This window comes from Pipistrellus kuhlii, unplaced genomic scaffold, assembly GCF_014108245.1.
Source record: "Pipistrellus kuhlii isolate mPipKuh1 unplaced genomic scaffold, mPipKuh1.p scaffold_m20_p_6, whole genome shotgun sequence".
In the NCBI taxonomy this organism is placed as follows: domain Eukaryota; kingdom Metazoa; phylum Chordata; class Mammalia; order Chiroptera; family Vespertilionidae; genus Pipistrellus; species Pipistrellus kuhlii.
Window position 1 is genome coordinate 26,066,328 of NW_023425562.1, and position 21,476 is coordinate 26,087,803.

The 21,476-nt window shown below is 36.0% G+C and overlaps 1 protein-coding gene across 3 annotated transcripts; it reads right to left on the minus strand.

Annotated features, from left to right (window-relative positions):
* Nucleotides 1-253: 253 nt before the first annotated feature.
* On the minus strand, nucleotides 254-21,423 carry RNMT (RNA guanine-7 methyltransferase). Of its 3 annotated transcripts, XM_036419357.2 has the most exons (11): nucleotides 21,281-21,423; nucleotides 18,352-18,803; nucleotides 16,383-16,518; nucleotides 13,568-13,693; nucleotides 11,495-11,607; nucleotides 10,108-10,289; nucleotides 9,187-9,351; nucleotides 7,701-7,818; nucleotides 5,988-6,089; nucleotides 4,654-4,687; nucleotides 254-3,333 (listed from the first exon to the last, which is right to left on the minus strand). In XM_036419357.2, exons 2-11 carry the CDS (start codon nucleotides 18,763-18,765, stop codon nucleotides 3,296-3,298), a joined length of 1,428 nt encoding a protein of 475 aa, XP_036275250.1. In that variant the 5' UTR covers nucleotides 18,766-18,803; nucleotides 21,281-21,423; the 3' UTR covers nucleotides 254-3,295. The 3 variants fall into 3 exon arrangements, with proteins under 3 accessions (XP_036275250.1, XP_036275248.1, XP_036275251.1); XM_036419355.2 differs by lacking the exon at nucleotides 4,654-4,687; XM_036419358.2 differs by lacking the exons at nucleotides 4,654-4,687; nucleotides 13,568-13,693.
* Between the last annotated feature and the right edge of the window lie 53 nt (nucleotides 21,424-21,476).

The following is a 21,476-nucleotide window of genomic DNA, read 5'->3' on the forward strand; positions in this document are numbered from 1 at the left end:
TAAGTGTAGCACCCATTGCATCTGTTATCTTCAAATAATCAGGAATGTTGCTGTCTGAGGGTAGAAAATGAAGACAATTCTTATGAGGTGTGCTGTATTTTATAGAACAGCAATTAGGGAGGTGAGGACATCGTACACCCATGCTTACTAGTGACCAAAGGGCCATAAACGCCACGAGCATTTTCGTACTTTATTTACACAGCCCTGGCCCTGGATCTGGCTTTAAAAACAAAAAAACAAAAAACAAGCAAACAAAAAAAAAAAACCAGAGAGGGGAGCAGTGACTGGTTCATGATACATCAAAGCCTGAGGTAGACAACAAAAAGTCCTTTTATCAATAGTGAAAAATAATGTTCTACCGAATATTCACAAGAATATTCACACTGGCATTTTCTCACACCTATGCAAGCCCAATCTTCGTTAGAAGAGTACTTGAAGATATATCAAAATAACATAATGGCAATACGCTATGAAGCCGAAGAATAAATTCCCAAAAGAGCTAATGGGACTGGAGATCTGGACATCTGATAGCTGACGCTTTTTCTGCCTCTCCAGTGACAATCAATATCGCACCTCTCCTCAAAGCCCGTCTCCCAGTGTGAACCTCTTTTCTGAGGCCCTATCGATGCTATTAACACAAATGTAGACCACAATCCCATTTCCTCAATTTCCAAGTTTAGGGAAGGGATAAGCCAGGAAACTGTGCTGATAATCACAAGGATTCGTTAACAGAGGTCAATCTCCAAATCAATGCAGGCACATTTCTCTGGGAGTCACACTAGAACCAGAAGCTGGTAGACAGAGAAGCAGTTACTACCCCAGGCTTCGTGCTGTCTGTAGGTTAGACACCGCCCCTTGGAATGCAGCTGGGATTGCCATCTCTCCCCGAACACTATATAGAACTAGTAGTGCTTTTCCTTAGGCATATTCTGTTCTAGGCCAACGAATTCACATTGTGCATTCTTGGTTATACCATACTCCAGCCATGTTCCTAAAGCAGTCCTTCCAACCTCAGGTTGTGTTCTTTCCACAAATGGCTGATTGCCCCTCACTTCTACTTTAATCTTCAGAGAACAAACTGAATGGCAGGTCTGGGAGTACCCTTCAGTCATTCCCATGAACCACTTACATCACTGATCTAACATTAGAAAGACATATGCCTCAATTTCCTAATGGTTACAAGTCTTTAATGGAAAACCACCAAATATTTAGACTGCAGGTGTATTTGGGGTGGGGGTGGAGGTCCTATCAGCTTTTGCCTTGGTGATGGTGGGCAGGGGCCATCTTTTCCTAATACAGGACACCACCCAGACACTTAATTGCAGCAAGGGGACATTGGGGAGTGGAGAAAAGTGCAAAGAAGGTAATGGAGCCAACAAAGCTCAAAGGAAAGGGCAACTCCACATCCTCAGGTGAGACTGTGCCTCTCCTGCACACGCAGCAGCTCACTCAGACCCCAGGGCCCTGCTCCACCCACTCCGGGGCTCTTCCGTTCCTTCCTACCCCCCGCCCTGGACCTTCCTTCTCTCTCTGCTCTATTACCAACAACTGCTCCATCCTGTAGGTGATTCTTCTTTTCTCCAAGTTATCCATGGAGTGGAAAGAGCAGCAGGAGGCTTATTATTTGCTTAGACTTAACTAAGACCATTAAATGAACGACAGGAAATAATAACAAAGCTTTTCAGTTCTATTGAACTTTCCTAATACTCTCTGGTATTTCCTCCAGAGCTAAAGTAAACGTGGATATGCAGTATTAAGAGCTCACCATCTCCCTCTCTTCAGCACCATTACAAAAACCTTAGCTAGCTAACAGCAGCCACCATAATCAAAAATACTGTTATTTATTTCCCCAAGTGACTCATGTCAATCACCACCAAGGCAAATAGTAAACTGGTAACAGTTTGATGATTGACAGACTGCAGAAGAAACAGAAATTAGCTAATTCATGTTTCTTACTAAAAGATTTGCTACTCCAATACCATAAACAATAGCATATATGAACAAATTGAGAACTACACTTTTTAAACAAGTACTCGGGATTATTAGAGAAATAGTCTTTTGAACATGCTTTAAAGAAATTATTTATGAAAGGGATATGCAGTAGATGCTCTGCTTTGTTCTTTTCTAGTTTTTACTACATTTAAAAATTGGCAAGTTTTCTCAATTGTGATGTGACACTATTTAGGACAACAGTTCACCTGGCAGAATTTTGGAAAAGAAGTCAAGCAAGAAGCCAGAGCTCATGATTGTAATGGTTTTGAAGTAGCAAATGCAAATTCTGAATGGTGATGAGATGCTGGATCCTACTATGCAAAATACAACATTGTAATTGAGGGGTAGATACTGCTGCTTTTTTCTGGGCCGAAAGGAGTAACGGATTTATAGCATATAGCACTATAACCTAGATCATCACGGGAGAATGAATCTGAAGTTGGTCGGCTTTTTTTAGACACATCCTACAATTGCAGTTCCACATTTTAATCTGAGGATAATGTGCAATTGGTTTACATGGGCATGCTTTCATTATATCTTGAGAGAAAACATCGATGGCATTTTTGTTCAATGAAGAAAGGTAAATCTAATTATATTCTCGATACCTAGAAACATTAATCGGCAGGAATTTCTTCAGAGAAAAGCCTCAAGATCTAAAGCAGTTTTGTGCTAGCATCCAAAATGTTCTATCCAGTTCCAGAAATGTATCAGATTAGCAAATAAAATAGCTACTATTTGTAATGAAATGTAGTAAGTGGCTAAAATTCTAGGTTAATAACTATTAGGACCATTTAAAATTTAGTTTATAACTTTAGCGATACCTACTGAACACTTCTTACATTCAATTGTATAGATATGCAATTCACTTAATCTTGAAAAACACTATGTAAAACTATAGAAATGAGTTGCAAACTATTATACTCCCTTGCAAACTATTATACTCCCTTATCAATTCTACAACTGCAATAAATTTAATACTGTAAGCAGACTGAACAAATCAGATCACTGTGGAAAGAATTCGGCAACTTTAACAAGTCATATTGTAATTTTTATGAGCTAAGAGTAGAGGCAAATGGAATTCTTAGAACATTAAAAATAGATTTTAAAGACAAAGGTCCCAACTTATTCTTATATACACACACAAAAGTTCATCTGTCACAGACAGCAAATATCGAATGTATACACTGGAGTTTCCAGCACCATCCTGTACATTTAAAATAATTAAAATAAACAGAAAGTTGACAAATTTATCTAAGGTGGATCATTCAAATCTGTGTAAGATGAAATACAGCTGTTCTGGTGCTCACTGCTGCTTCTCAAATGCAAAAACCAAGTAAATACCTAAAAAAATAAATAAATAAAAATAAAGTTACAGTTTGCTTCATCAAATCCTCAGGGAAAACAAAACAATCTCAATCCTATTTATAATTTGGTAAAAATTCTTAGGCCTTCAAGCAGCTTTTAATTAGTCATTTAAAAAGCAGATAAGGGGTTATATATGATGTTTACTTGACAACAAATGTCAGTATACACAGTGATATCATAGCCCCCGAGAAGACCAATTCAAAGGCTTTAAAAATCTCTAAAGTTTAAGAAAATTTAAGAATATAAAAGCAAAGAAAATTAAAAGTAAAAAAATCTTAGGACTAATTTTATTTTTTATCCAGAGCAATATAACGAATATATTGCTCTGGATAAAAAATAAAATTAGTCCTAAGATATATACACACACACACACACACACACACACACACACACACATATATATATATATCTCCTGTCTAATAAGGAGGTAATATGCAAATTGACCATCATTCCAACACACAAGATGGCTGCCCCCATGTGGACATAAGATAGCCGCCACAAGATGGTCTGCAAGAGAAGGCAATTAGGGGAGACCAGGCCTGCAGGGGAGGGCAGTTCAGGGCGACCAGACCTGCAGGGAAGGGCAGTTAGGCACTGATCAGGCTGGCAGGGGAGTATTTAGGGGGTGATCAGGTTGGCAGGCAGAAGCAGTTATGGGCAATCAGGCAGGCAGGCAGGCATGTGAGTGGTTGGGAGCCAGCAGTCCAGGATTGTGAGAGGGTTCCCAGATTGGAGAGGGTACAGGCTGGGCTGAGGGACACACACACACCCACCCACCCACCCACTCACCCCCTGTGCATGAATTTCATACACTGCCCCCCATATATATATATATATATATATATATATATATATATATATATATAATTTTATTCAGAAGAATGATAAGGAATATATAACATGCATGTTAAAATTCTAATAACTGAATTGGCTGGTAAGGAAAGTGAGCCAAAGGTTACATGATAATCAATGCTTAAAGGTATTAATCTAGCCCCAACAGTGATACTCCTCCATGAATCCAGCCCCAAGGGCACTCTCTTAAATAAAACTTATTACTTTACTGAGTATTCACCAAAGACATCTAAATGCATCTAAAAATAACATTCTGCATATATTTTCTTTTGACACTAAACAGCTGTGCAAAACAGGGAATTGGACATAAGTAAGAATTTTTTCTATAATTAAATATATACACAACCTAATATGTGTCAGAAAAATTCTCAATTTCATATTTTAATGATCACTTTAAAACAATCTTTGAAAATATCAGTAAACGTATACTGATGATATACTCACTTGTAGCTTCCCATTCTGATTTACTTAAGGTTCCCTAAAATTACAAAAAAAAAAAAAAAAAAAAATTTTCAGATTGAATATGGAAGTACAGCTGATCTTTGAACAACACAGGTGTGAACTGCATATGTCTACTTATATGTGAAAATTTTTTAATAAATGCCAATTTATTTTCCTTATGCTTTTAAGAACATCCCCTTTTCTCTAGTTTACTTTAATACATTTAACATATAAAATACGCATTAATTAACTATCTCTGTTATCGGTAAGGCTATCAGTGAAATTGGGAGGGGGATCAAGCATTACACATGGATTTTCAACTGTACAAGCGGTCAGTGCCGCTGACCCCATGTTGCTCAAGGGCCAGCTGTGTGTGCACACATAGTCCAAACACTATCTTTGCTATAAATATACACACAAATTACTATAAATATTACTGTGACCTGAACATTTAAAATAAATCGTAACCTTTAACACCACCCTCTCAACACTTTTGTCCTCCTGCCAAATTCTCTTAACCACTACTTCTCAACTGAAGGGTGAATTTGCGTAAAGAGGGTATTTGTGTGTGTGTAATTGAAAAAAGCATCTATCTTGTAGGGAAACAAAAAAATCAAAATGCCTATCTCAAAACATCAAATACAGAAAGAAATAAAATTTTTATGTTTTTACAAAGAAATCACCAAATGAAGCACATATTATACAGAGGAATTGAATTATATTTAAAATAGTTATCGAAATATTAAAAACATTTTGATATAGTAATGAAATGGCTAATAAGATATAGTAGCAACTAATGTAATTTTGAAGAATTAATGAAAGTAAACAATATTCTAAGATGCCAGCAGAAATGTTATGCAAATATACATAATTTCTATTAATGACAAAGTCACAGCTACAAATAATACAACTGTTATTGTTGTGTTCATAATAGGAGAAAATGTAAACTTCATGTAGAAGTCAGTGAAAATGAAAATGTAATTTTTCACCATCTGTTCATGAGCCCTGAATTTTATCTATGGAACACATTAGATAATAGCACCTAGGTTAAGATATAATGATATAGCAAGAAAACTCAAACCAAGCCTCTTAACATTTTCCCCATCTTTACTGCTTCATAGATAGCACTCCATTCTCAGTACATTTTATTCCCCAGTCTATGGTTAAAAAAGTCATCATAACTTAAGGGAAACAGGTTAATGTGTATATGATTTATAACTCAATAAACCCATGTTCTATATACCAATGAGATAATTTCCTAAGTTTCCATATGTACTTTTTTTCATTTTTTATTTTTTTTATTTTTTTAGAAAATAAGTTAAAATTTGAAAACTTACCAAAGGTAATCTTACTTGACTATTTTTTATGTACTGTGCTGCATGTTCATAGTCATCTGCCTTTTCAGAAGCAAGTTTGGAATTCCCATTTGCAGGATATGCCTAGGGAAGCAAGTCAAACTCCTTGTTAAGATATCTCATGAAATTTACAATGCAGAAATTTACAAACATACTAAATCACCGAAATAAAATAATTAACACAATAATTCCCAAGTATTACTTCAGGAAGACAAACTACATATACTTGTGAAATATATATATATATATATATATATATCTCCTATATAATAAAAGACTATTATGCAAATAGGCCCAACAGTGGTATGACATGCACTGACCACCAGGGGGCAGAAGCTCAACACAGGAGCTGCCCCCCATGGTCAGTGTGCTCCCACAGGTAATGCCACTCAGGCAGAAGCCAGGCTCAGCTAGAAGCCTCTCCTGCCTCCACAGCAGTGCTAAGGATATCTGACTGACGGTTTAGGCCCACTCCCCGCTGCTCCCAGACTGCGAGAGGGTGTAGACTGGGCTGAGGAACACCCAACTCCCTGTGTGCACAAATTTCCTGCACTGAGCCTTTTTATACACACACACAGAGTGGCAGGCAGCAGCTGTTATAGTGCACTTGATCATAATCAGAATATTTGAAGTTGGACTAAATTATATCATTTAATCACCACTAAGGATCATGTAGCAGCAAACACTTGCAGTTCCCTGACTCTCAGTCAAAGGCTTTTTCTGTTACAACACAAAGCTGAAGAAAGATATTATCAAATGACCTAAATGTTAATTTGAGCATTATAGCTATTGAATAGCCACAGAAGGCATGAACAGCAATTAGAAACAATACAAATGAAAAACTCTAGTCAACAGAGAACCCAGTGAGTTTAACAAGATAAGGAAAATAATCTAGCCTCCAAATTATATGTAATCTCCACATTCTCATAAGAATCTGAAGAAGGGTCAACAAAACAAACAAAAAAAGTGTGTATGTGTAAGAGTATTTTGGCCAAATGTCTATTCAAAGTACCCCAAGCACTATTTATAGGGCATTTTTACAAAAATGCTCCCTGACTATGATCAGTAATAAAATACATATGGAAAACTAATTAATTAATGGCTGTCCACTGTGTTTAAAGCTTATATAGACTACCTTCACTACTGCATTAGGGGAAGCAGAGAAGTCCAGGAGTTAAAGCAGGTCTCAGGAGCAATATAGGCTAAAGATTGAAATCTTGCTAACTTGTCTCGCACCCTGCCTAGGAAGGTTTTAAATTATTGTTTAGCAAAAGGGCATTAGGGTAAAGAAGTGGTTCTCACCTGGGGGTGATTTTGAACCCCAAGGGATATTAGGCAATGACTAGAGACATTTTTGGCTGTCACAGCTGGGACAGGAGTGCTACTGACATCTAGGGATATTTTTGAACATGCTACAGTGCACTGAATAGTCCCTAAAACAAACAATTATCCAGCCAAAATTCCAATAGTCCTGAGGATGAAAAATGTTATTTTAAAGAATTACTATCTAAAAAATAAAATTTGATGACAGCATCACTCATTCATTCATTGAGCACTTAACCTGGAAAGTTTCTGTGCCAAGCTCTGTTCTAGATGCTGAAGGGTCTAGAGTAGTTATAAATAATCTGTGTAATATATCAATATTAAGTGTTTACATGGAATCTCAGAAACAGCCATTGCTTTCAAAATACTTACCTCCAGGGCCTGCATTCGTTTTAACAGCATTTTATTTTCACTATTCTTAATCTTTTCTTCATAGAATTCCCGAAATGTCTTTTTGTAGATGAGTTTCATATTGTACTTCTTCACCATTCTGTCCAAAACAATATTACATAATGAAAGGGCTTCTAAAATATTTGTAATATCTCAACAGCTTACTTTCACACAATAGTGACATCTTCTAAACGTAACTAAAAAAACTACCATATTTCCTTCATATATTCACAATAAAATGATGCAAAATAAAAGCTGAGCAATATACCATTGACCATGTCTATAAAAAAATGTCTTCCAAATCTCAGTGGGTCACAGGGAACTCTCTATTAATACAACAAATGGGTCAGGAACAAAAATGAAAGACTGTGTGATGGGAATGACCTATAAGAACACTTTTCTATAGAATCCATTTTACTTAATTTTATTTCTACAGAATCCTCACAGCAGTATTGAAAACAGCTGCCAACTTCCTTCTTAAAATAGTCATCCTCTTTTGGGTTCTGTAGAAAGTTGTAGACACTATTAATTTTTATCTTACATAATGGGTTGCTTGTTTGTTTCACAGGTTTCTTTTACCCAAGTTTAGTTGTTAAAGAGTTTGGCTAAGAGCCTTTACTCATTTTCACTCCCCTGATTTTACCCAGCACAGTTATCAGTGCTCAGCTCTCTCTTCTGTTCTACTCATTTACCCCACTGCTTACTACAAATTTCCACCAAGATCTGGCATAGGCATTCTCTAATTTCCCATGTCCAAGGCTGACTCCCACTAGACTCTTTCTCTGCCAATCTTTGCTATTTCAGTAAATTTCTTTAATGATTCATGCCAGAAGTACTGAGAGTTCTCTATACCATCACCCTCTGTCCATTGCCCACTCCATCCTATATAATAAAAGCCTAAAATGCTAAATGTTCAACCAATCAAAGCGTAACATGCTAATGATATGCTAAGGCCACTCAACAACTTGCTAGATGTGCACTAACCACCATGGCAACCTAGCACTGACTTCTGGTCTGGTCAAGCTTCGGTCGTTACACCCTGGCTCTTTATTATAGAGATTGCCTTTGAGACATAGGAGATTTCAGAGCCATAGTGAAATAGGAAACAATTTTTAATACCCATTCCAATAAAAAGAAGGATTCATTTGATAACACCAAATTACTAGTAGTTATTTAAAAAAAACAAACTTTTGCTATTTGTAATGTCAGGTATTTTTGCCAGAAGTTGAAGGTAATAGACTCCCTTTCTTAACTATAAGATAAAATAATTATAGGAATAAAAGAAAGCTAAGCAAGGCTGTAAGAGACCAATGGCACAACTGTGGTTTGAGGGTTTTGTTTTTTAAAACAAGGCTATATTTTTTCTTTGGGAATCCTATAGAGAACTGTCTAGAAATACAGATTTCCCCTTCCCCTTTTTCCTCTCGGAAGGCAAAAGAGAATAATAACAAATAAATGACATTCTTACTCAGTTAGCAATGGAAAATAGACCAAGAATTCAGGGACATCCACAACGCCTTCCAAGTTGAAGTCATACTTGCAGCCAAATAAAGGATAATCTCCTTTCTTCTGAAATTTTACAGTATATATTTCATTTCCAAATGATTCTGTTTCTGAAGCTTCAAGGCGTCTTCTGTTTTTCCCAAACCAAAATAAAAAAGATTAAAATTGTTATTAGTTCAGATTTATTCTGATCAGATTATGCACACACACACACACACACACACACACCAAAAAACAAACAAACAAACAAACAAAAAACAACAATAAAAAAAACCCACACATACACAGCATGATGCAATTTTAAAAAGACAATCAATTAGCTTTTTTGGGTTAATCCTCACTGGGATATTTTTTATTATTATTTATTTATTACAGAGAATGGGAAGAAGGGAGAGAGAGAGAGAGAAACATTAATATGAGAGACACATTGACTGGCTGCCTCCTGCACACATCTTGACCATAGCCATGGATAGAACCTGCAACCCAGTATGCGCCTTTGACCCTTCCACTTGTGGGCCAGCACTGAACCACACTGGTCAGGGCTGATGAGCTTTTTAATAGAATTTTAGCTACCTTAAAGACATAATGTACTAGAAGTTCACTAATTATCACACTAATAATAAAATTAAGGTAGAGGGTAAAGCTCATTATCATTACAGTTAATTCTCTGTGCCTTGGAATCTGATGTGCAGCTTGTCTAGCACTATAACCTTTGGCTCGATGTAACGTAAGCCTTGAGTATCTATTCAAATAAATTACCAAAATGTTTATCAATTTTATGATAAATATGGTATGTTTTATAAAAGCTCTCTGATAAACATTGCTACTTTAAAATAAGCTTAATACTGAGTCTATTGTAAACCACAACATATTTAAAAGTACTTACATCAATTCAAAGCTATTGGGAGTGGTACCAATAAAATAGCCTCCAGGGCTAAGTCTCTCACAAGCATTTCTAAGCATCATGTCAGCCTGATCATAGGACTCAAATGAGTAATGACAAACAAACTGACAACTGCAGATGTCAAAATGCATTTCTGGGTCACGAAATTTGTCAATCAAAAGTTCCTAAAGCAAAAGAAAAAAGAGTAAATATATTAGAGTCCAACATATTTTTTTTTTTTTTTAGCAATTAATCTCTAAAATCAGCGTTCTTAAAATAAAAGTAGACATGCCCTTCAACTGACCTATCCTTTCTCTCATGTATAATGAAGATCATAATGAAATCGTATTTTCATTCTTGCTCAGTAGAAATTTGATTCCCATTTTCATAGCAATTTTTAAAAAGTAGGGATTCTGAAATCATGTTAAAATGTATCAATCAAATAAGACATGTAAAAGAGTTGATCCTTTTATTTGGCTTTACTTGAAAATAACACTGAACAATAACTTGGGTTAAAAAATTTCCCCCCCAAAAAAAATTCCCCGAAAAAAAAAATTCCCCGAAGCTGGCCTTATAGACGTTTAAAAAAAAAATACACTAATGTTTTTAAAGGTTTCCAACATTCTAGCAGTATACTATAATACCACTTTTCCTCTCACTTTCAAAACTGCTAACAACACATGTCGGATGATTAAGGATATCTCTGATAGCTTACTGAGCTAATAAGACAAAGAACAGACTTTCTCCACTCAAGTGTCTCTGTAGTTTTACATTTCATAGCTGTTAAGCAATTCAGAAACAGATAGAAGGTGAAAAAGAAAAACAGACTATAATATATTGGGAAACTACCCTCATAAATTACAAAGTGAACAAAACAATTCAGTTCTATTTCAAAACACTGGAAAATAAATCTTGCTCAAATGGGAAAGCAACAAGTGATTTCAAAAGTTCAAATGATTAAAAACAAAAAATTCTCAGTGGATCATTAAAAAAATTGATCATGATAGAATTTCTAGTTGAAATGGAAAATGTGTCATAAGGATTTTTAATGTTGCAAAACACACTTTATATATATATATATATATTTTTTTTATTGATATTTTACAGAGGAAGGGAGAGGGAGAGAGTCAGAAACGTTGATGAGAGAGAACATCGATCAGCTGCCTCTTGCACACCACCTACTGGGGATGTGCCCGCAACCAATGTATTGATACATGCCCTTGACCGGAATCGAACCTGGGACCTTTCAGTCTGCAGACCAATGCTCTATCCACTGAACCAAACCGGTTTCAGCCAAAACACACTTTTTTTAAAAAGCTAATTTTTAAAACAAATTATTTACCCAAATTGAATATGTAAAAAATAGACAAAATTTTTAAAAACCTTGTACCTTAGAACAATCAGCGGTTATAAATTCTGCATTGAAAATATACTCATTATCCCGACGATTTTTCATGTCCTCATACCGCTGCTGACACTGTTTGACAGAAACATCAGCAATATCTAGAAGGGGAAAGGATGTTATCATAGTAACGGTCAACAAAGATGCAGAGAGAAGCTGTAAAGCAAAGATGGCACAAATCCATACATTAACCTCAACAGATAAACTTCCACATGAAATCTAGCCTTAGTACAAGCAAAATAAGTCCTATTTCCTTCCAAACAAAAGAGAAGTCTTTGTTCCTATAATTTTTCAAAAGACATTTAAAATTCTATAATGATTTTTAAATGCTTATTCAAAGTTAAAAACAGAAAGTTTAGATTCCAATTTCAATTATAAAACCTAACACTGTATGCCCAGTTTTGAAAATACTGAATTTATATTTTTTTAATAAAATATTATTTGCCCTTTTCTGTGTTGAAATTTGCACTGATGAAGCAAAAGCAATAGTGGATAAAATGGTGGCACCTTATTAATGAATACAAGGTAATGGCACTAAATGTATTGCTAATACTTATATTCTTCAGCACTATAAAACTAGCATGGGTGAAAAAGTCAGTTTCACGTAAGAATATCCTTGATAAAGCAGTAAAAATAAATTTTATTAAATCTTGGCTTTTGAACACATCTTTTTAATATTCTACGTGATGAAATGGAAAATAAAAAAAATTTCTACTATATAACAAAAGTATAAACAGGACTGGTGTGACTGTGTTATGAGCTGACTGGCCAATTTTTTCATAGAAAATTATATTCACTTGAAAGAACCACTGACAAAGCGGTTATTCAGACATGGTAATATAGCAGTTATTATCTTGAAAATGAACAAAGTGAGCTTATCACTTCAAGAAAAACAATGGACATATTTTTTACCAGTGATAAAATTTGAGCTTTCAAGTGAAAATTACAATTCAGAAAAACTGACATCTACCACCATGGGCTGGGCATCTTGCCATTCCTTCTCTAATTGGTGGTGATACCAAACAAGAGATTTCTTGATGTCAACATAGAGATCTGTATAACTTTAGTGAACATTATTTTCCAAATATTACAAAACCTCATGGGGCAAAACAGCCATCCAAAGTACAAGATAAACCACTGGAATTAAATTTAACAGATTATGAAAAGTTCATTATTATGGTTTCAGATTCCACACTGTGGATCTTTAAGGAACTTATCAAGTTTTGATATAATATCAAAGATGAATTTCCTATCTGAAATTTTTCAACTACTTATCAAATAAAATAACAAATCACAACATACTGAATGCAGAAACAGGTATGAGAATCCAGTTGTCTATTATTCCAGACTCTAAAGGAATTTGCAAAAAATATTTAAATGCCAGTCTTTTTATTAAGTTTTTAAAAATGGATTAAAAAGATTTTTTAAAATTGTTTTAATTACTATAATCAATTGATATAGTCACACACTCAAGAGCTTTCTGGGGTCTGCAAGCCTTTTTAAGTATACAGTGGTTTTAAAAGCAAAAAATTTAGGCAATGCTTCATAGGTAGTGCTGTGCACTTCCTATTACTCATCACATTGGGAAGAATATGATGCCTGCTTGTTCCACTTTAGTGTTAGGACTGACCAGTGGGTCCAGGTACTTGATTCATTCAGTTAAGCTCCTTTCAAGTTTACCCAATAGCTTCAGCATCTGTTCATGATTGTTGCTTAGAGCTATTATTCCATTAAGGTAGAAAAATTGTGATTTTCATCATTCCTCCTGATTTTTGGATAAATTGACATTTTCCTTTTCGACCATTTGGTTACCTTGAAATATGGTTCATACAGGATCGAGATGATAAATACTCAATCTTAATTTATAAATTTCAGAATAATGAGTAAGTTTTGCAGCAACCTCTAAGGGTGAACATTATCTCATCTTAAAAACACCCATCTCATGCATAACCCCCACATATCCTGAAATAAAATATTTTAGTGTCATTTTGATGAGATCCATCTTAATTTCCATTTTCCTGATTGACAAAAATTACTTTTTCCACACCATTATTATCTTACCGGTACAAACTAGCTTATTAATTCTTCCCTTTTTCCACTTGAGCAAATCTCCACCTTTACCACACCCCAGGTCCAAAACAGTAATGTCGCGTGTTTTTTTCTGCCGTAACTTTTCTAAAAATTCCCCTAAAACAGAGAAATAAGACATAATATATGATCTCCATTTTACTAAAGCATAAATTGTCATCCCTAATAAACTATTAACTTCTGTCTGACATGTAATATGAAATACTATATTTTCATTTATGTAATTCATAACTTTTAGTAAACATTTCAAAATATGACAGATAATAACTTGATCTTCTAGCATTGAAGATAAAAAGGCATGTATCTGGATTTTAGAAAGTTAAAATAGGTTTTGAAGATTACTTTCAGAATCTGACTTAATATTAAAAAGCAGACATTTTAAATTCTAATTAATACAAAAGACCCAATAATTGTTCATAAGAGAAAACCTTATCATTCATATATTTTTTTTTAGTTTTCTCTTTCCAAAGCTAAGTATTTAGCTTATTGTACACCTAAGTTAATAAAAATAATTATAGAATAATAAAAGTGCCTGCTTGTCATAAAAGATGTCAGTCAGGCTTACCACCCCAAAAAATATAAGTAGTAAAAAAAGTATATATCCCTTAATTTTATTATCATCAGAAATCTTAAATACTCTGAAGTGTAAAAAAAAAAAAAAAAAGGAATCTTTCATCCCAATCTACCAAATCACATTAAAAGGCAATAAACAGAATCAGTGGTTCCTCATATATCAATAGCCAAATGCTTCAAATATCAGTTACAGACATCTTCATACCCTTAGACCAGTGCTCACAAATCGTGGCTCTCGAGCCACATGGAGTTCTTTGGCCCCTTGAGTGTTCTAATACTTCTTCAAAATAGACTCGCCAGCCGAAAACCTACTTCTGCACATGGGTCATGAAGTTTCAATTGCACTGTATGTGCACACCCACATGTGGTATTTTGTGGAAGAGCCACACCCAAGGGGCCAAAGAGCCACATGTGGCTCGAGAGCTGCAGTTTGCTGACCACTGCTTTAGATGATTGAAGTATTCAGCAATTCTAAATTTGATGCACTACTGCATCCAAAATCTACTTTTTCTGTCTTCATCACTGAGTTTAACACTTTCTATTTAATGTGTATTATTTTGATTGCTAGCATATTCTATATAAATGCTTCTGTCTTTCACTGTCCACCGGATTTTAAAGTAATTTCAATAGAAATACAAGTATCCCATATTTAACTTACTGCTATGAATCTTAAGAAATAGCATAAAAATAATATAGAAAGAGTGAAAAACAACAATTATAAAATCTCTATATTTCCATACAGAAAGACTAATTAGAGAAATCATCAAAAAACATTTCAGACATATCTTCATCACATTCATGAACAGTACTCAACTATTAATTAAACTATAAACACCAACAAGAAAGACAGTGAATGACAAAGAACGGATGTTGTGAAGAGAAAGGAAAAAGCCAGAGGGAGCTTTGCATACACAGACCACAAGATTGCATTAGGACCAGAAAGGCAGGTGCAGATGTCAGGGCATCCGCTGAGTTACTGAACAGCTGAAGGAAAATAACATGAATATTCTGAGATAAATTTTTGCTACGTCTGACTTAAGTCTTTTAATAAATACATGAATAAATTATACATCATTAAAATATTTAATGATAAGTTATCTGTATCATTGGATATGCAGAAGGAAAGCAAGAGAGAATAAATCAGGATTGATGTCCAAAGATTACCTTAAAAGTATAAGCTAATATTGACATAAAATTAACCTTAAAAATAAAGAGAAAAGAAAACTGACACTCAATTACCCTCAATAACAACTGGCAGAGTCAAATAAGTAATATTTTTGTAATAAAACATGATTAAAAATTGTCTCTCATAGATGTTTCTAGTTCTCTATCCCTTTCCCTTCCACTCTGTAATAAATGAATAAAACATATATATATATTTAAAAATAAATAAATAAATAAATATATATTTAAAAATCAGAATGTCTAATTTATCTTTAAAAGTTAGTAAATTATCATCAAACCTAGTAGAAAGTATCCATAATTAGCACTTCTTTCCAGTGTAATCAAGAAAGTATTTTCACTTTTTCTAAGACTGGTTTTAAAAAAATAAAGAAAAACTTCAAAACAAACTTGCTTTTTAAAAACCTAACCTTGTGTAATAGTCTAATGTACTAGATATACAAAGTAATAAATATATCCTGAATCATACTTCCTCAACTGACTTCCATTTTAATTTCAAAGGTGAGTTGCCACAGATAAAATACTAGATCCCAAAAGTTGACTATCTCTATAATCCTCAATATAAATTTTATTTTCTCCTCAAACATCATTCAAGAAAAATAAGTTTAATGGACAATCAACAGACATGATCTTTACCAACCCATTAAAGACCTCAAAATAAAAAATCATGACACTGCCAATTTCCTTGATTTAATGGAATCTTAATGTTTAATCCAACAACATGTCATTGCTCCAAAACTATTAACTCTAATAATAAAAGGGGCATACTACCTTTTGAAAGCCTGGTTAACTTTTCAATTTAATATCCATTAAACAGTTATTAGTATCTTTATGTAGTCAACAAAAGTAAACATAATCATTTAATCTCAAAGGCCTGTCTTTAGTTTTGGCTCCAGTTTTATAGAGTCAAGGTTTGATGACTAAATGAATCTAAAGATCTAGCAACTTGGTATATGATTAACCATTTAGTAGGGAGAAATGAGACATAAGCTGAAATAAAACATTCCAAAGAGTAAATTTTTAAAAATCATACCAATGAGGACGCTTTTCATCCAATTATTAAAGTTTCTTAGGTAAAAAATTCGACTTTGGCTACGCTTTTCCAAGCCAACTTCCTGAAGTTCATTGTAGTGGGCAGCCACTGTTGAGCTGTGGCCTTCCTTTAAGTGCTGAAAATAAGAGAATAGAACAACATTAAGGATTACAACATGGAAAAAATAAACCTAAAAGAGCATCTGACCTATATAAAGATAAAACGCCAATGAAATTGATAAATTTCACTGAACAACAGCATTAGCCACAGAAATCTCACTAATTATAATCAGATGTAAGATTTGTTTTCCCTCCCCTACTTTAAAAAAAATCTCTAGGTTTAAAATTTTCATCTTGATCTTTTGTCCATATAATTCTGCTATCAATGTTTTAATAAAACAAGTACTCTTCTAATGCCCTAATTTACTCAACTGATAAATTCCAGTCAGTGGAATAGAAATGAGTAATATGTACTATCCTATATAATAAAAGGGTAATATGCAAATTGACCCTAAGGGGTGGAGGGAAGACCAGAAAGAACCTGTCGCTATGATGCACACTGACCAGCAGGGACCAGACTCTCAAAGCAGGAGCTGCCCCCTGGTGGTCAGTGCGCTTCCACAGGGCGAGTGCAGCTCAGTCAGAAGCTGGCTCATGGCTGGCCAGCGCAGTCGTGGTGGCAGGAACTTCTCCCACCTCCTCAGCCGCACTAAAGATGTCCCACTGACGGCTTAGACCTGCTCCACTACAGGCTCCCCAGCTGCCAGAGGGATGTCTGACTACCAGCGCAGGCCCCATCTCCCCGGGGAGCAGGTCTAAGCCGGCAAGTGGACATCCCCTGAGGGATCCCAGATTGTGAGAAGGCACAGGCTGGGCTGAGGGGCAACCCCACCCCCCACCCCCGAGTGCACCGGGCCTCTAGTATATTTATAAAAGAGCTGAGACCATAACATGAGGCCATACACAGAAAGAGACTAGGCTATGTCAGTGTCAGTGATTCTTACTACTATTTGCTACTAATCTATTTCAACATTTTCAATTTGTGCTCCCTACTTAAGGCCCTGAGCCTTTGGCAAAATTCCCATGGTAGGTAAGGCTTCAGATCCCCATACTTCCTGTTCAAAGATTTTTACCTGAGAAAAGGCGCCCACTGCTAGTAACAGTTTGAAAACTGAGTTTATAATACAAGCTCCTCTCTGTTACAAGTACTCACACTCCACTAACGACAAATGCTTAGCCTATCCAAGCCTATCCAAACTCTCCTCATGGCTGATGGCAGAATTTACTCATTCATTGAAGCTCTCTTTCCCTCCAGATCCAGATTTTGTCTCTGATTCCTTCACAGCATCTGGTATTCCCAGATGAAAATGACTTGATATTCCTTGCTCTATAGTATCCCTGCTAAACATCAGGCTTCTGTGTCCACTTACCGTAGCTAAAATTGTATGCAACTACCCAAACAAGAAGTTGAAACAATATAGTTAAAGGAGTTGCAGTAAGAAAAAAAAGAAAGAAAGAAAGAAAGAAAGAAAGAAAGAAAGAAAGAAAGAAAGAAAGAAAGAAAGAAAGAAAGAAAAGTAAAACTGGGTATAATTTTTAAGTGTATCTTTTTAAGTGATAATATTTCAGATACAAAGAGATGAATACTTACTAAGAAATGAAACAAGGTAAATCATCTGGGACTCATACTCTTGTCTTTTTTAAATGCTAAGAAAAGACAAACCATAAAACTAGCTTTCAAGTTTCTAGTCAAATAAGAGTTTGAAATCATAAAAATTATCTCATTAGAAGTTTCACCTAAATAAAAACAATTGAAGTACAAGAGTTAAAAACTTACTCTATCTTAATATAATAAAAAAGAGCATTCTGAAGTTATTAAGATTATGTAAAAACCAGTATTATTTCACAGCTGCTCCATATTTCAATTTAACATATACCATTATGAATAAAATAAAATACATTCAACATACTTTCTGCTTTTCAGAAACATCCTCAAGTTCTCTTTTTCTCTTTTTTGGAGTACCGTCTACAGGAGAAGGTTCATCTTTTGGAAAATCATCAGCTTCCAGCCTTTTTTCCCTTGAAATGCCTTCATCATCACCAGAACCTTTTTCCTCTGATTCAATTTCAGCATCAAGTTTGCTTTTCTTGGATGGAGTGTCTTCTCCACAGCTGGAACTCTCTTTTACAAGATCATCTGCAAACTCCATTTTTCTTTTTTGGGGCATGTGGACTTGCACAGGAGCCTTTTCAGAAAGCTCAGTCTCAGGAGCAGTAGTGCTTTCATTATGGCTGAATGAAGACTCTGTTCCCGAATTTATTGATGCTTTCTCTTCTTCAAGAGAAATCTTTTCACATTCCTCTGCTTTTACAGAATTTTCCATTTTTGATTACTTAAATAGATGATAAAACTTCATGAACACTGAAATGGCAAAAATTTGATATTACTTATAATCACTTTAAAAATAATTTTAACCAGACACTAACCATTCATTTAATTTCAATGACCAACTAGGAGTTTAAGTCTCATGAAAATGATGTTAATATACATCAATATCAATTTATGAATATACTAATGTGGGAGTACTAATTATAATCCCCAAACTCTTTTAGCAATCTTACCCATAAAAGTCACTATTGGCATTAAAACTGACAAATGAAGGGGGAGGGGGAGCATACAGGTTTCTTTTCTATTCTGAACCTTACTTTATAGCCTTGATTCCCAAATTGTGTGCTGGGCACTATAACAAACTCATACAGGCACAGCAGGATATTTTAAAATTTTAAGGGAAGCATAGTGATATCTGGTATCTGGAAGATATCACAGATACAGATTCAAGTAGAGCACAATTTCAGCTGAGCAGATTGCATTATATCCCTTTCAATGACATCATAACTGTGAAGCAGATATTTTTGTGGCACTGAATAAAATCAATTAAACAGGAAATTAAGTTGGTGATGTTGGATCTTATTTCAAGGCTTGAGAAGTTTTACAGTATCCAACAGGTACATAGATTCTATTAGTAAGAACTCATGTTTAACTAAAAATTAAACACAAATATCATTTTTTTAAAATAAAGTTGCTAGGACATAAATATTTAATTATTTTTAAAATATATATTTTTTTATTGATTTCAGAGAGGAAGGAAGGAGAGATAGACATGAATGATGAGAATCTTTGATCAGCTGTCTCCTGTATGCCTCCCACTGGGGATTGAGCCCACAACCCTGGCATGTGCCCCTGTCGGAATCTGGGACCCTTCAGTCTGCAGGCCAATGCTCTATCCACTGAGCAAAACTAGCTAGGGCATACTTCAATTCTTTGGACTAAACTAATGAATGGTACAGTTAGGTATTTCTTTTGGCCTGGAGACATTGGAAAAAAAAAAGACACACACAAAACACACATCAGAGACACTAATAGAAACAAGAACAAGAAAAGTGTGGGAACCTGGAGTCGACCTCTGAAACCCCTATTTCGTAATAGGTTTCAGAATTAGGTAAAAGTGAAGATAGTAGCTTTCGACAAGAAGTTTCAAGACTCAGCCAGCAACTTAATAACCATTAAGAGGCGTTCAAACGTTCTTAGGCCTAATGGATCGAGAGGGAAATAAGTGAACTACCTATTGAACAGAAATGGGGATCCATTTATTGTCACTTAACAAATTTACTCAATTCTTACTACAGAAGAGCTCAATGAAGCATTGTGTGAATTACTGTTCAAGAAGCTTTCAGCTTATACAGTATACACATACGTACCACTATTAAAATGTTAGGCTGTATTATTCAAAACAAATGGAAAAGGGAGACCAGAAGTCCAAATCAGGGGGCGGGGAGAGGGGAGAGAAGAGCACCCAAAAGGTAATTTTCAGAATGACTACTTAAAATGATTATCTAGTAAAACTGTCCTCTAAATGATCAAACCCCTATAATCTCCTCTCTCCTAATTAAAAACAGAAATAGGTTTTAAATGATAAGAAATCAATGTGATTTATCCTCTTTAGCTGAAACTGACGCCTGAAATTTACATTGGGAATAGGTGTGACGTTTATATTATGCAACTCTACTTCCACAGATAAGATGCCATTAAACCAATGAATTCGGCCAGAATAAATAAGAAACCCCAAACGATGGCAAAAATAGATGAGAGTCGACTGTCCATGTGTAATAACGAGCATACTCCAAATCCATGAGTGTTGCCCTTCAGAATCCTGGAGGAAGGAGTTTACGGAAGAGTCCACTGACATCGAGTTGGAGAAGCAATGAAATGACCAGGCGTTCTGACCTGGCTTTTCCAGGCACCTTTAACGCAAGCCGTCTCCGTCATTTCAGTTCCACAGACAACCACCGAGCATAGGGCTGGGACGGCCAGGCTTAGGCTCAATGGGGGAAAGCTCTCCGTCCCGACCCGCCCGCCCGCCCGCCAGCCAGTCCGGGTCAACGCGAGGGCCCAAGAAGTCGCGACAAGGCGAGAAGGCAATTTCTCGGCCAAGTTCACCCTCTTCCGTCTCTGGCGCGGCCTAGCTCTTACACCAAGCCTCCGGCTCAGATTTCGGATTCGCCGCTCCAGGTTACACACACGCGCTACTTTGTATCAGACACTCCCACGCTCTCCGCCCGACCCTGAAGAGCGGCCTCAGGCTGCTCTTCGGCGGACTTCCCGGGACCCGGACTCGCTAGGTCTGGAGGAGCAAGAGCGCCCACCGGCTCCCACAAGCACTGCCCATTTTTGCTCTGCGCTGAGGGCACCATCAGCCCCTCGCGAAGGGTTCGGAAGGCGCGAGGCTAAGACAAAGCGACCTCCTATCGGGAGTCGCAGTGCCCCTTCCACCTGGATGGCAGCGGCGGAGGACCCAAAGACAAAGAAAAGCCGGGCCGCAGAGCCGGCAGCACACTTACCCATACAGCCACACACACACACGGTTCTGTTTGCGGAAGCGGCGAGCCGCGCCACGCTAGTATAGCTACGCCACTTCCGGGGGCGGGCGTTGGTCACGTGACACAGTTCTCGGCCGCGATTGGAGGTGATGCTCGACCTTCGCGCCGAAACTACAAGTCCCGTGGTGCTGCGCGCAGCGGCGTGCTCCGGAACGCA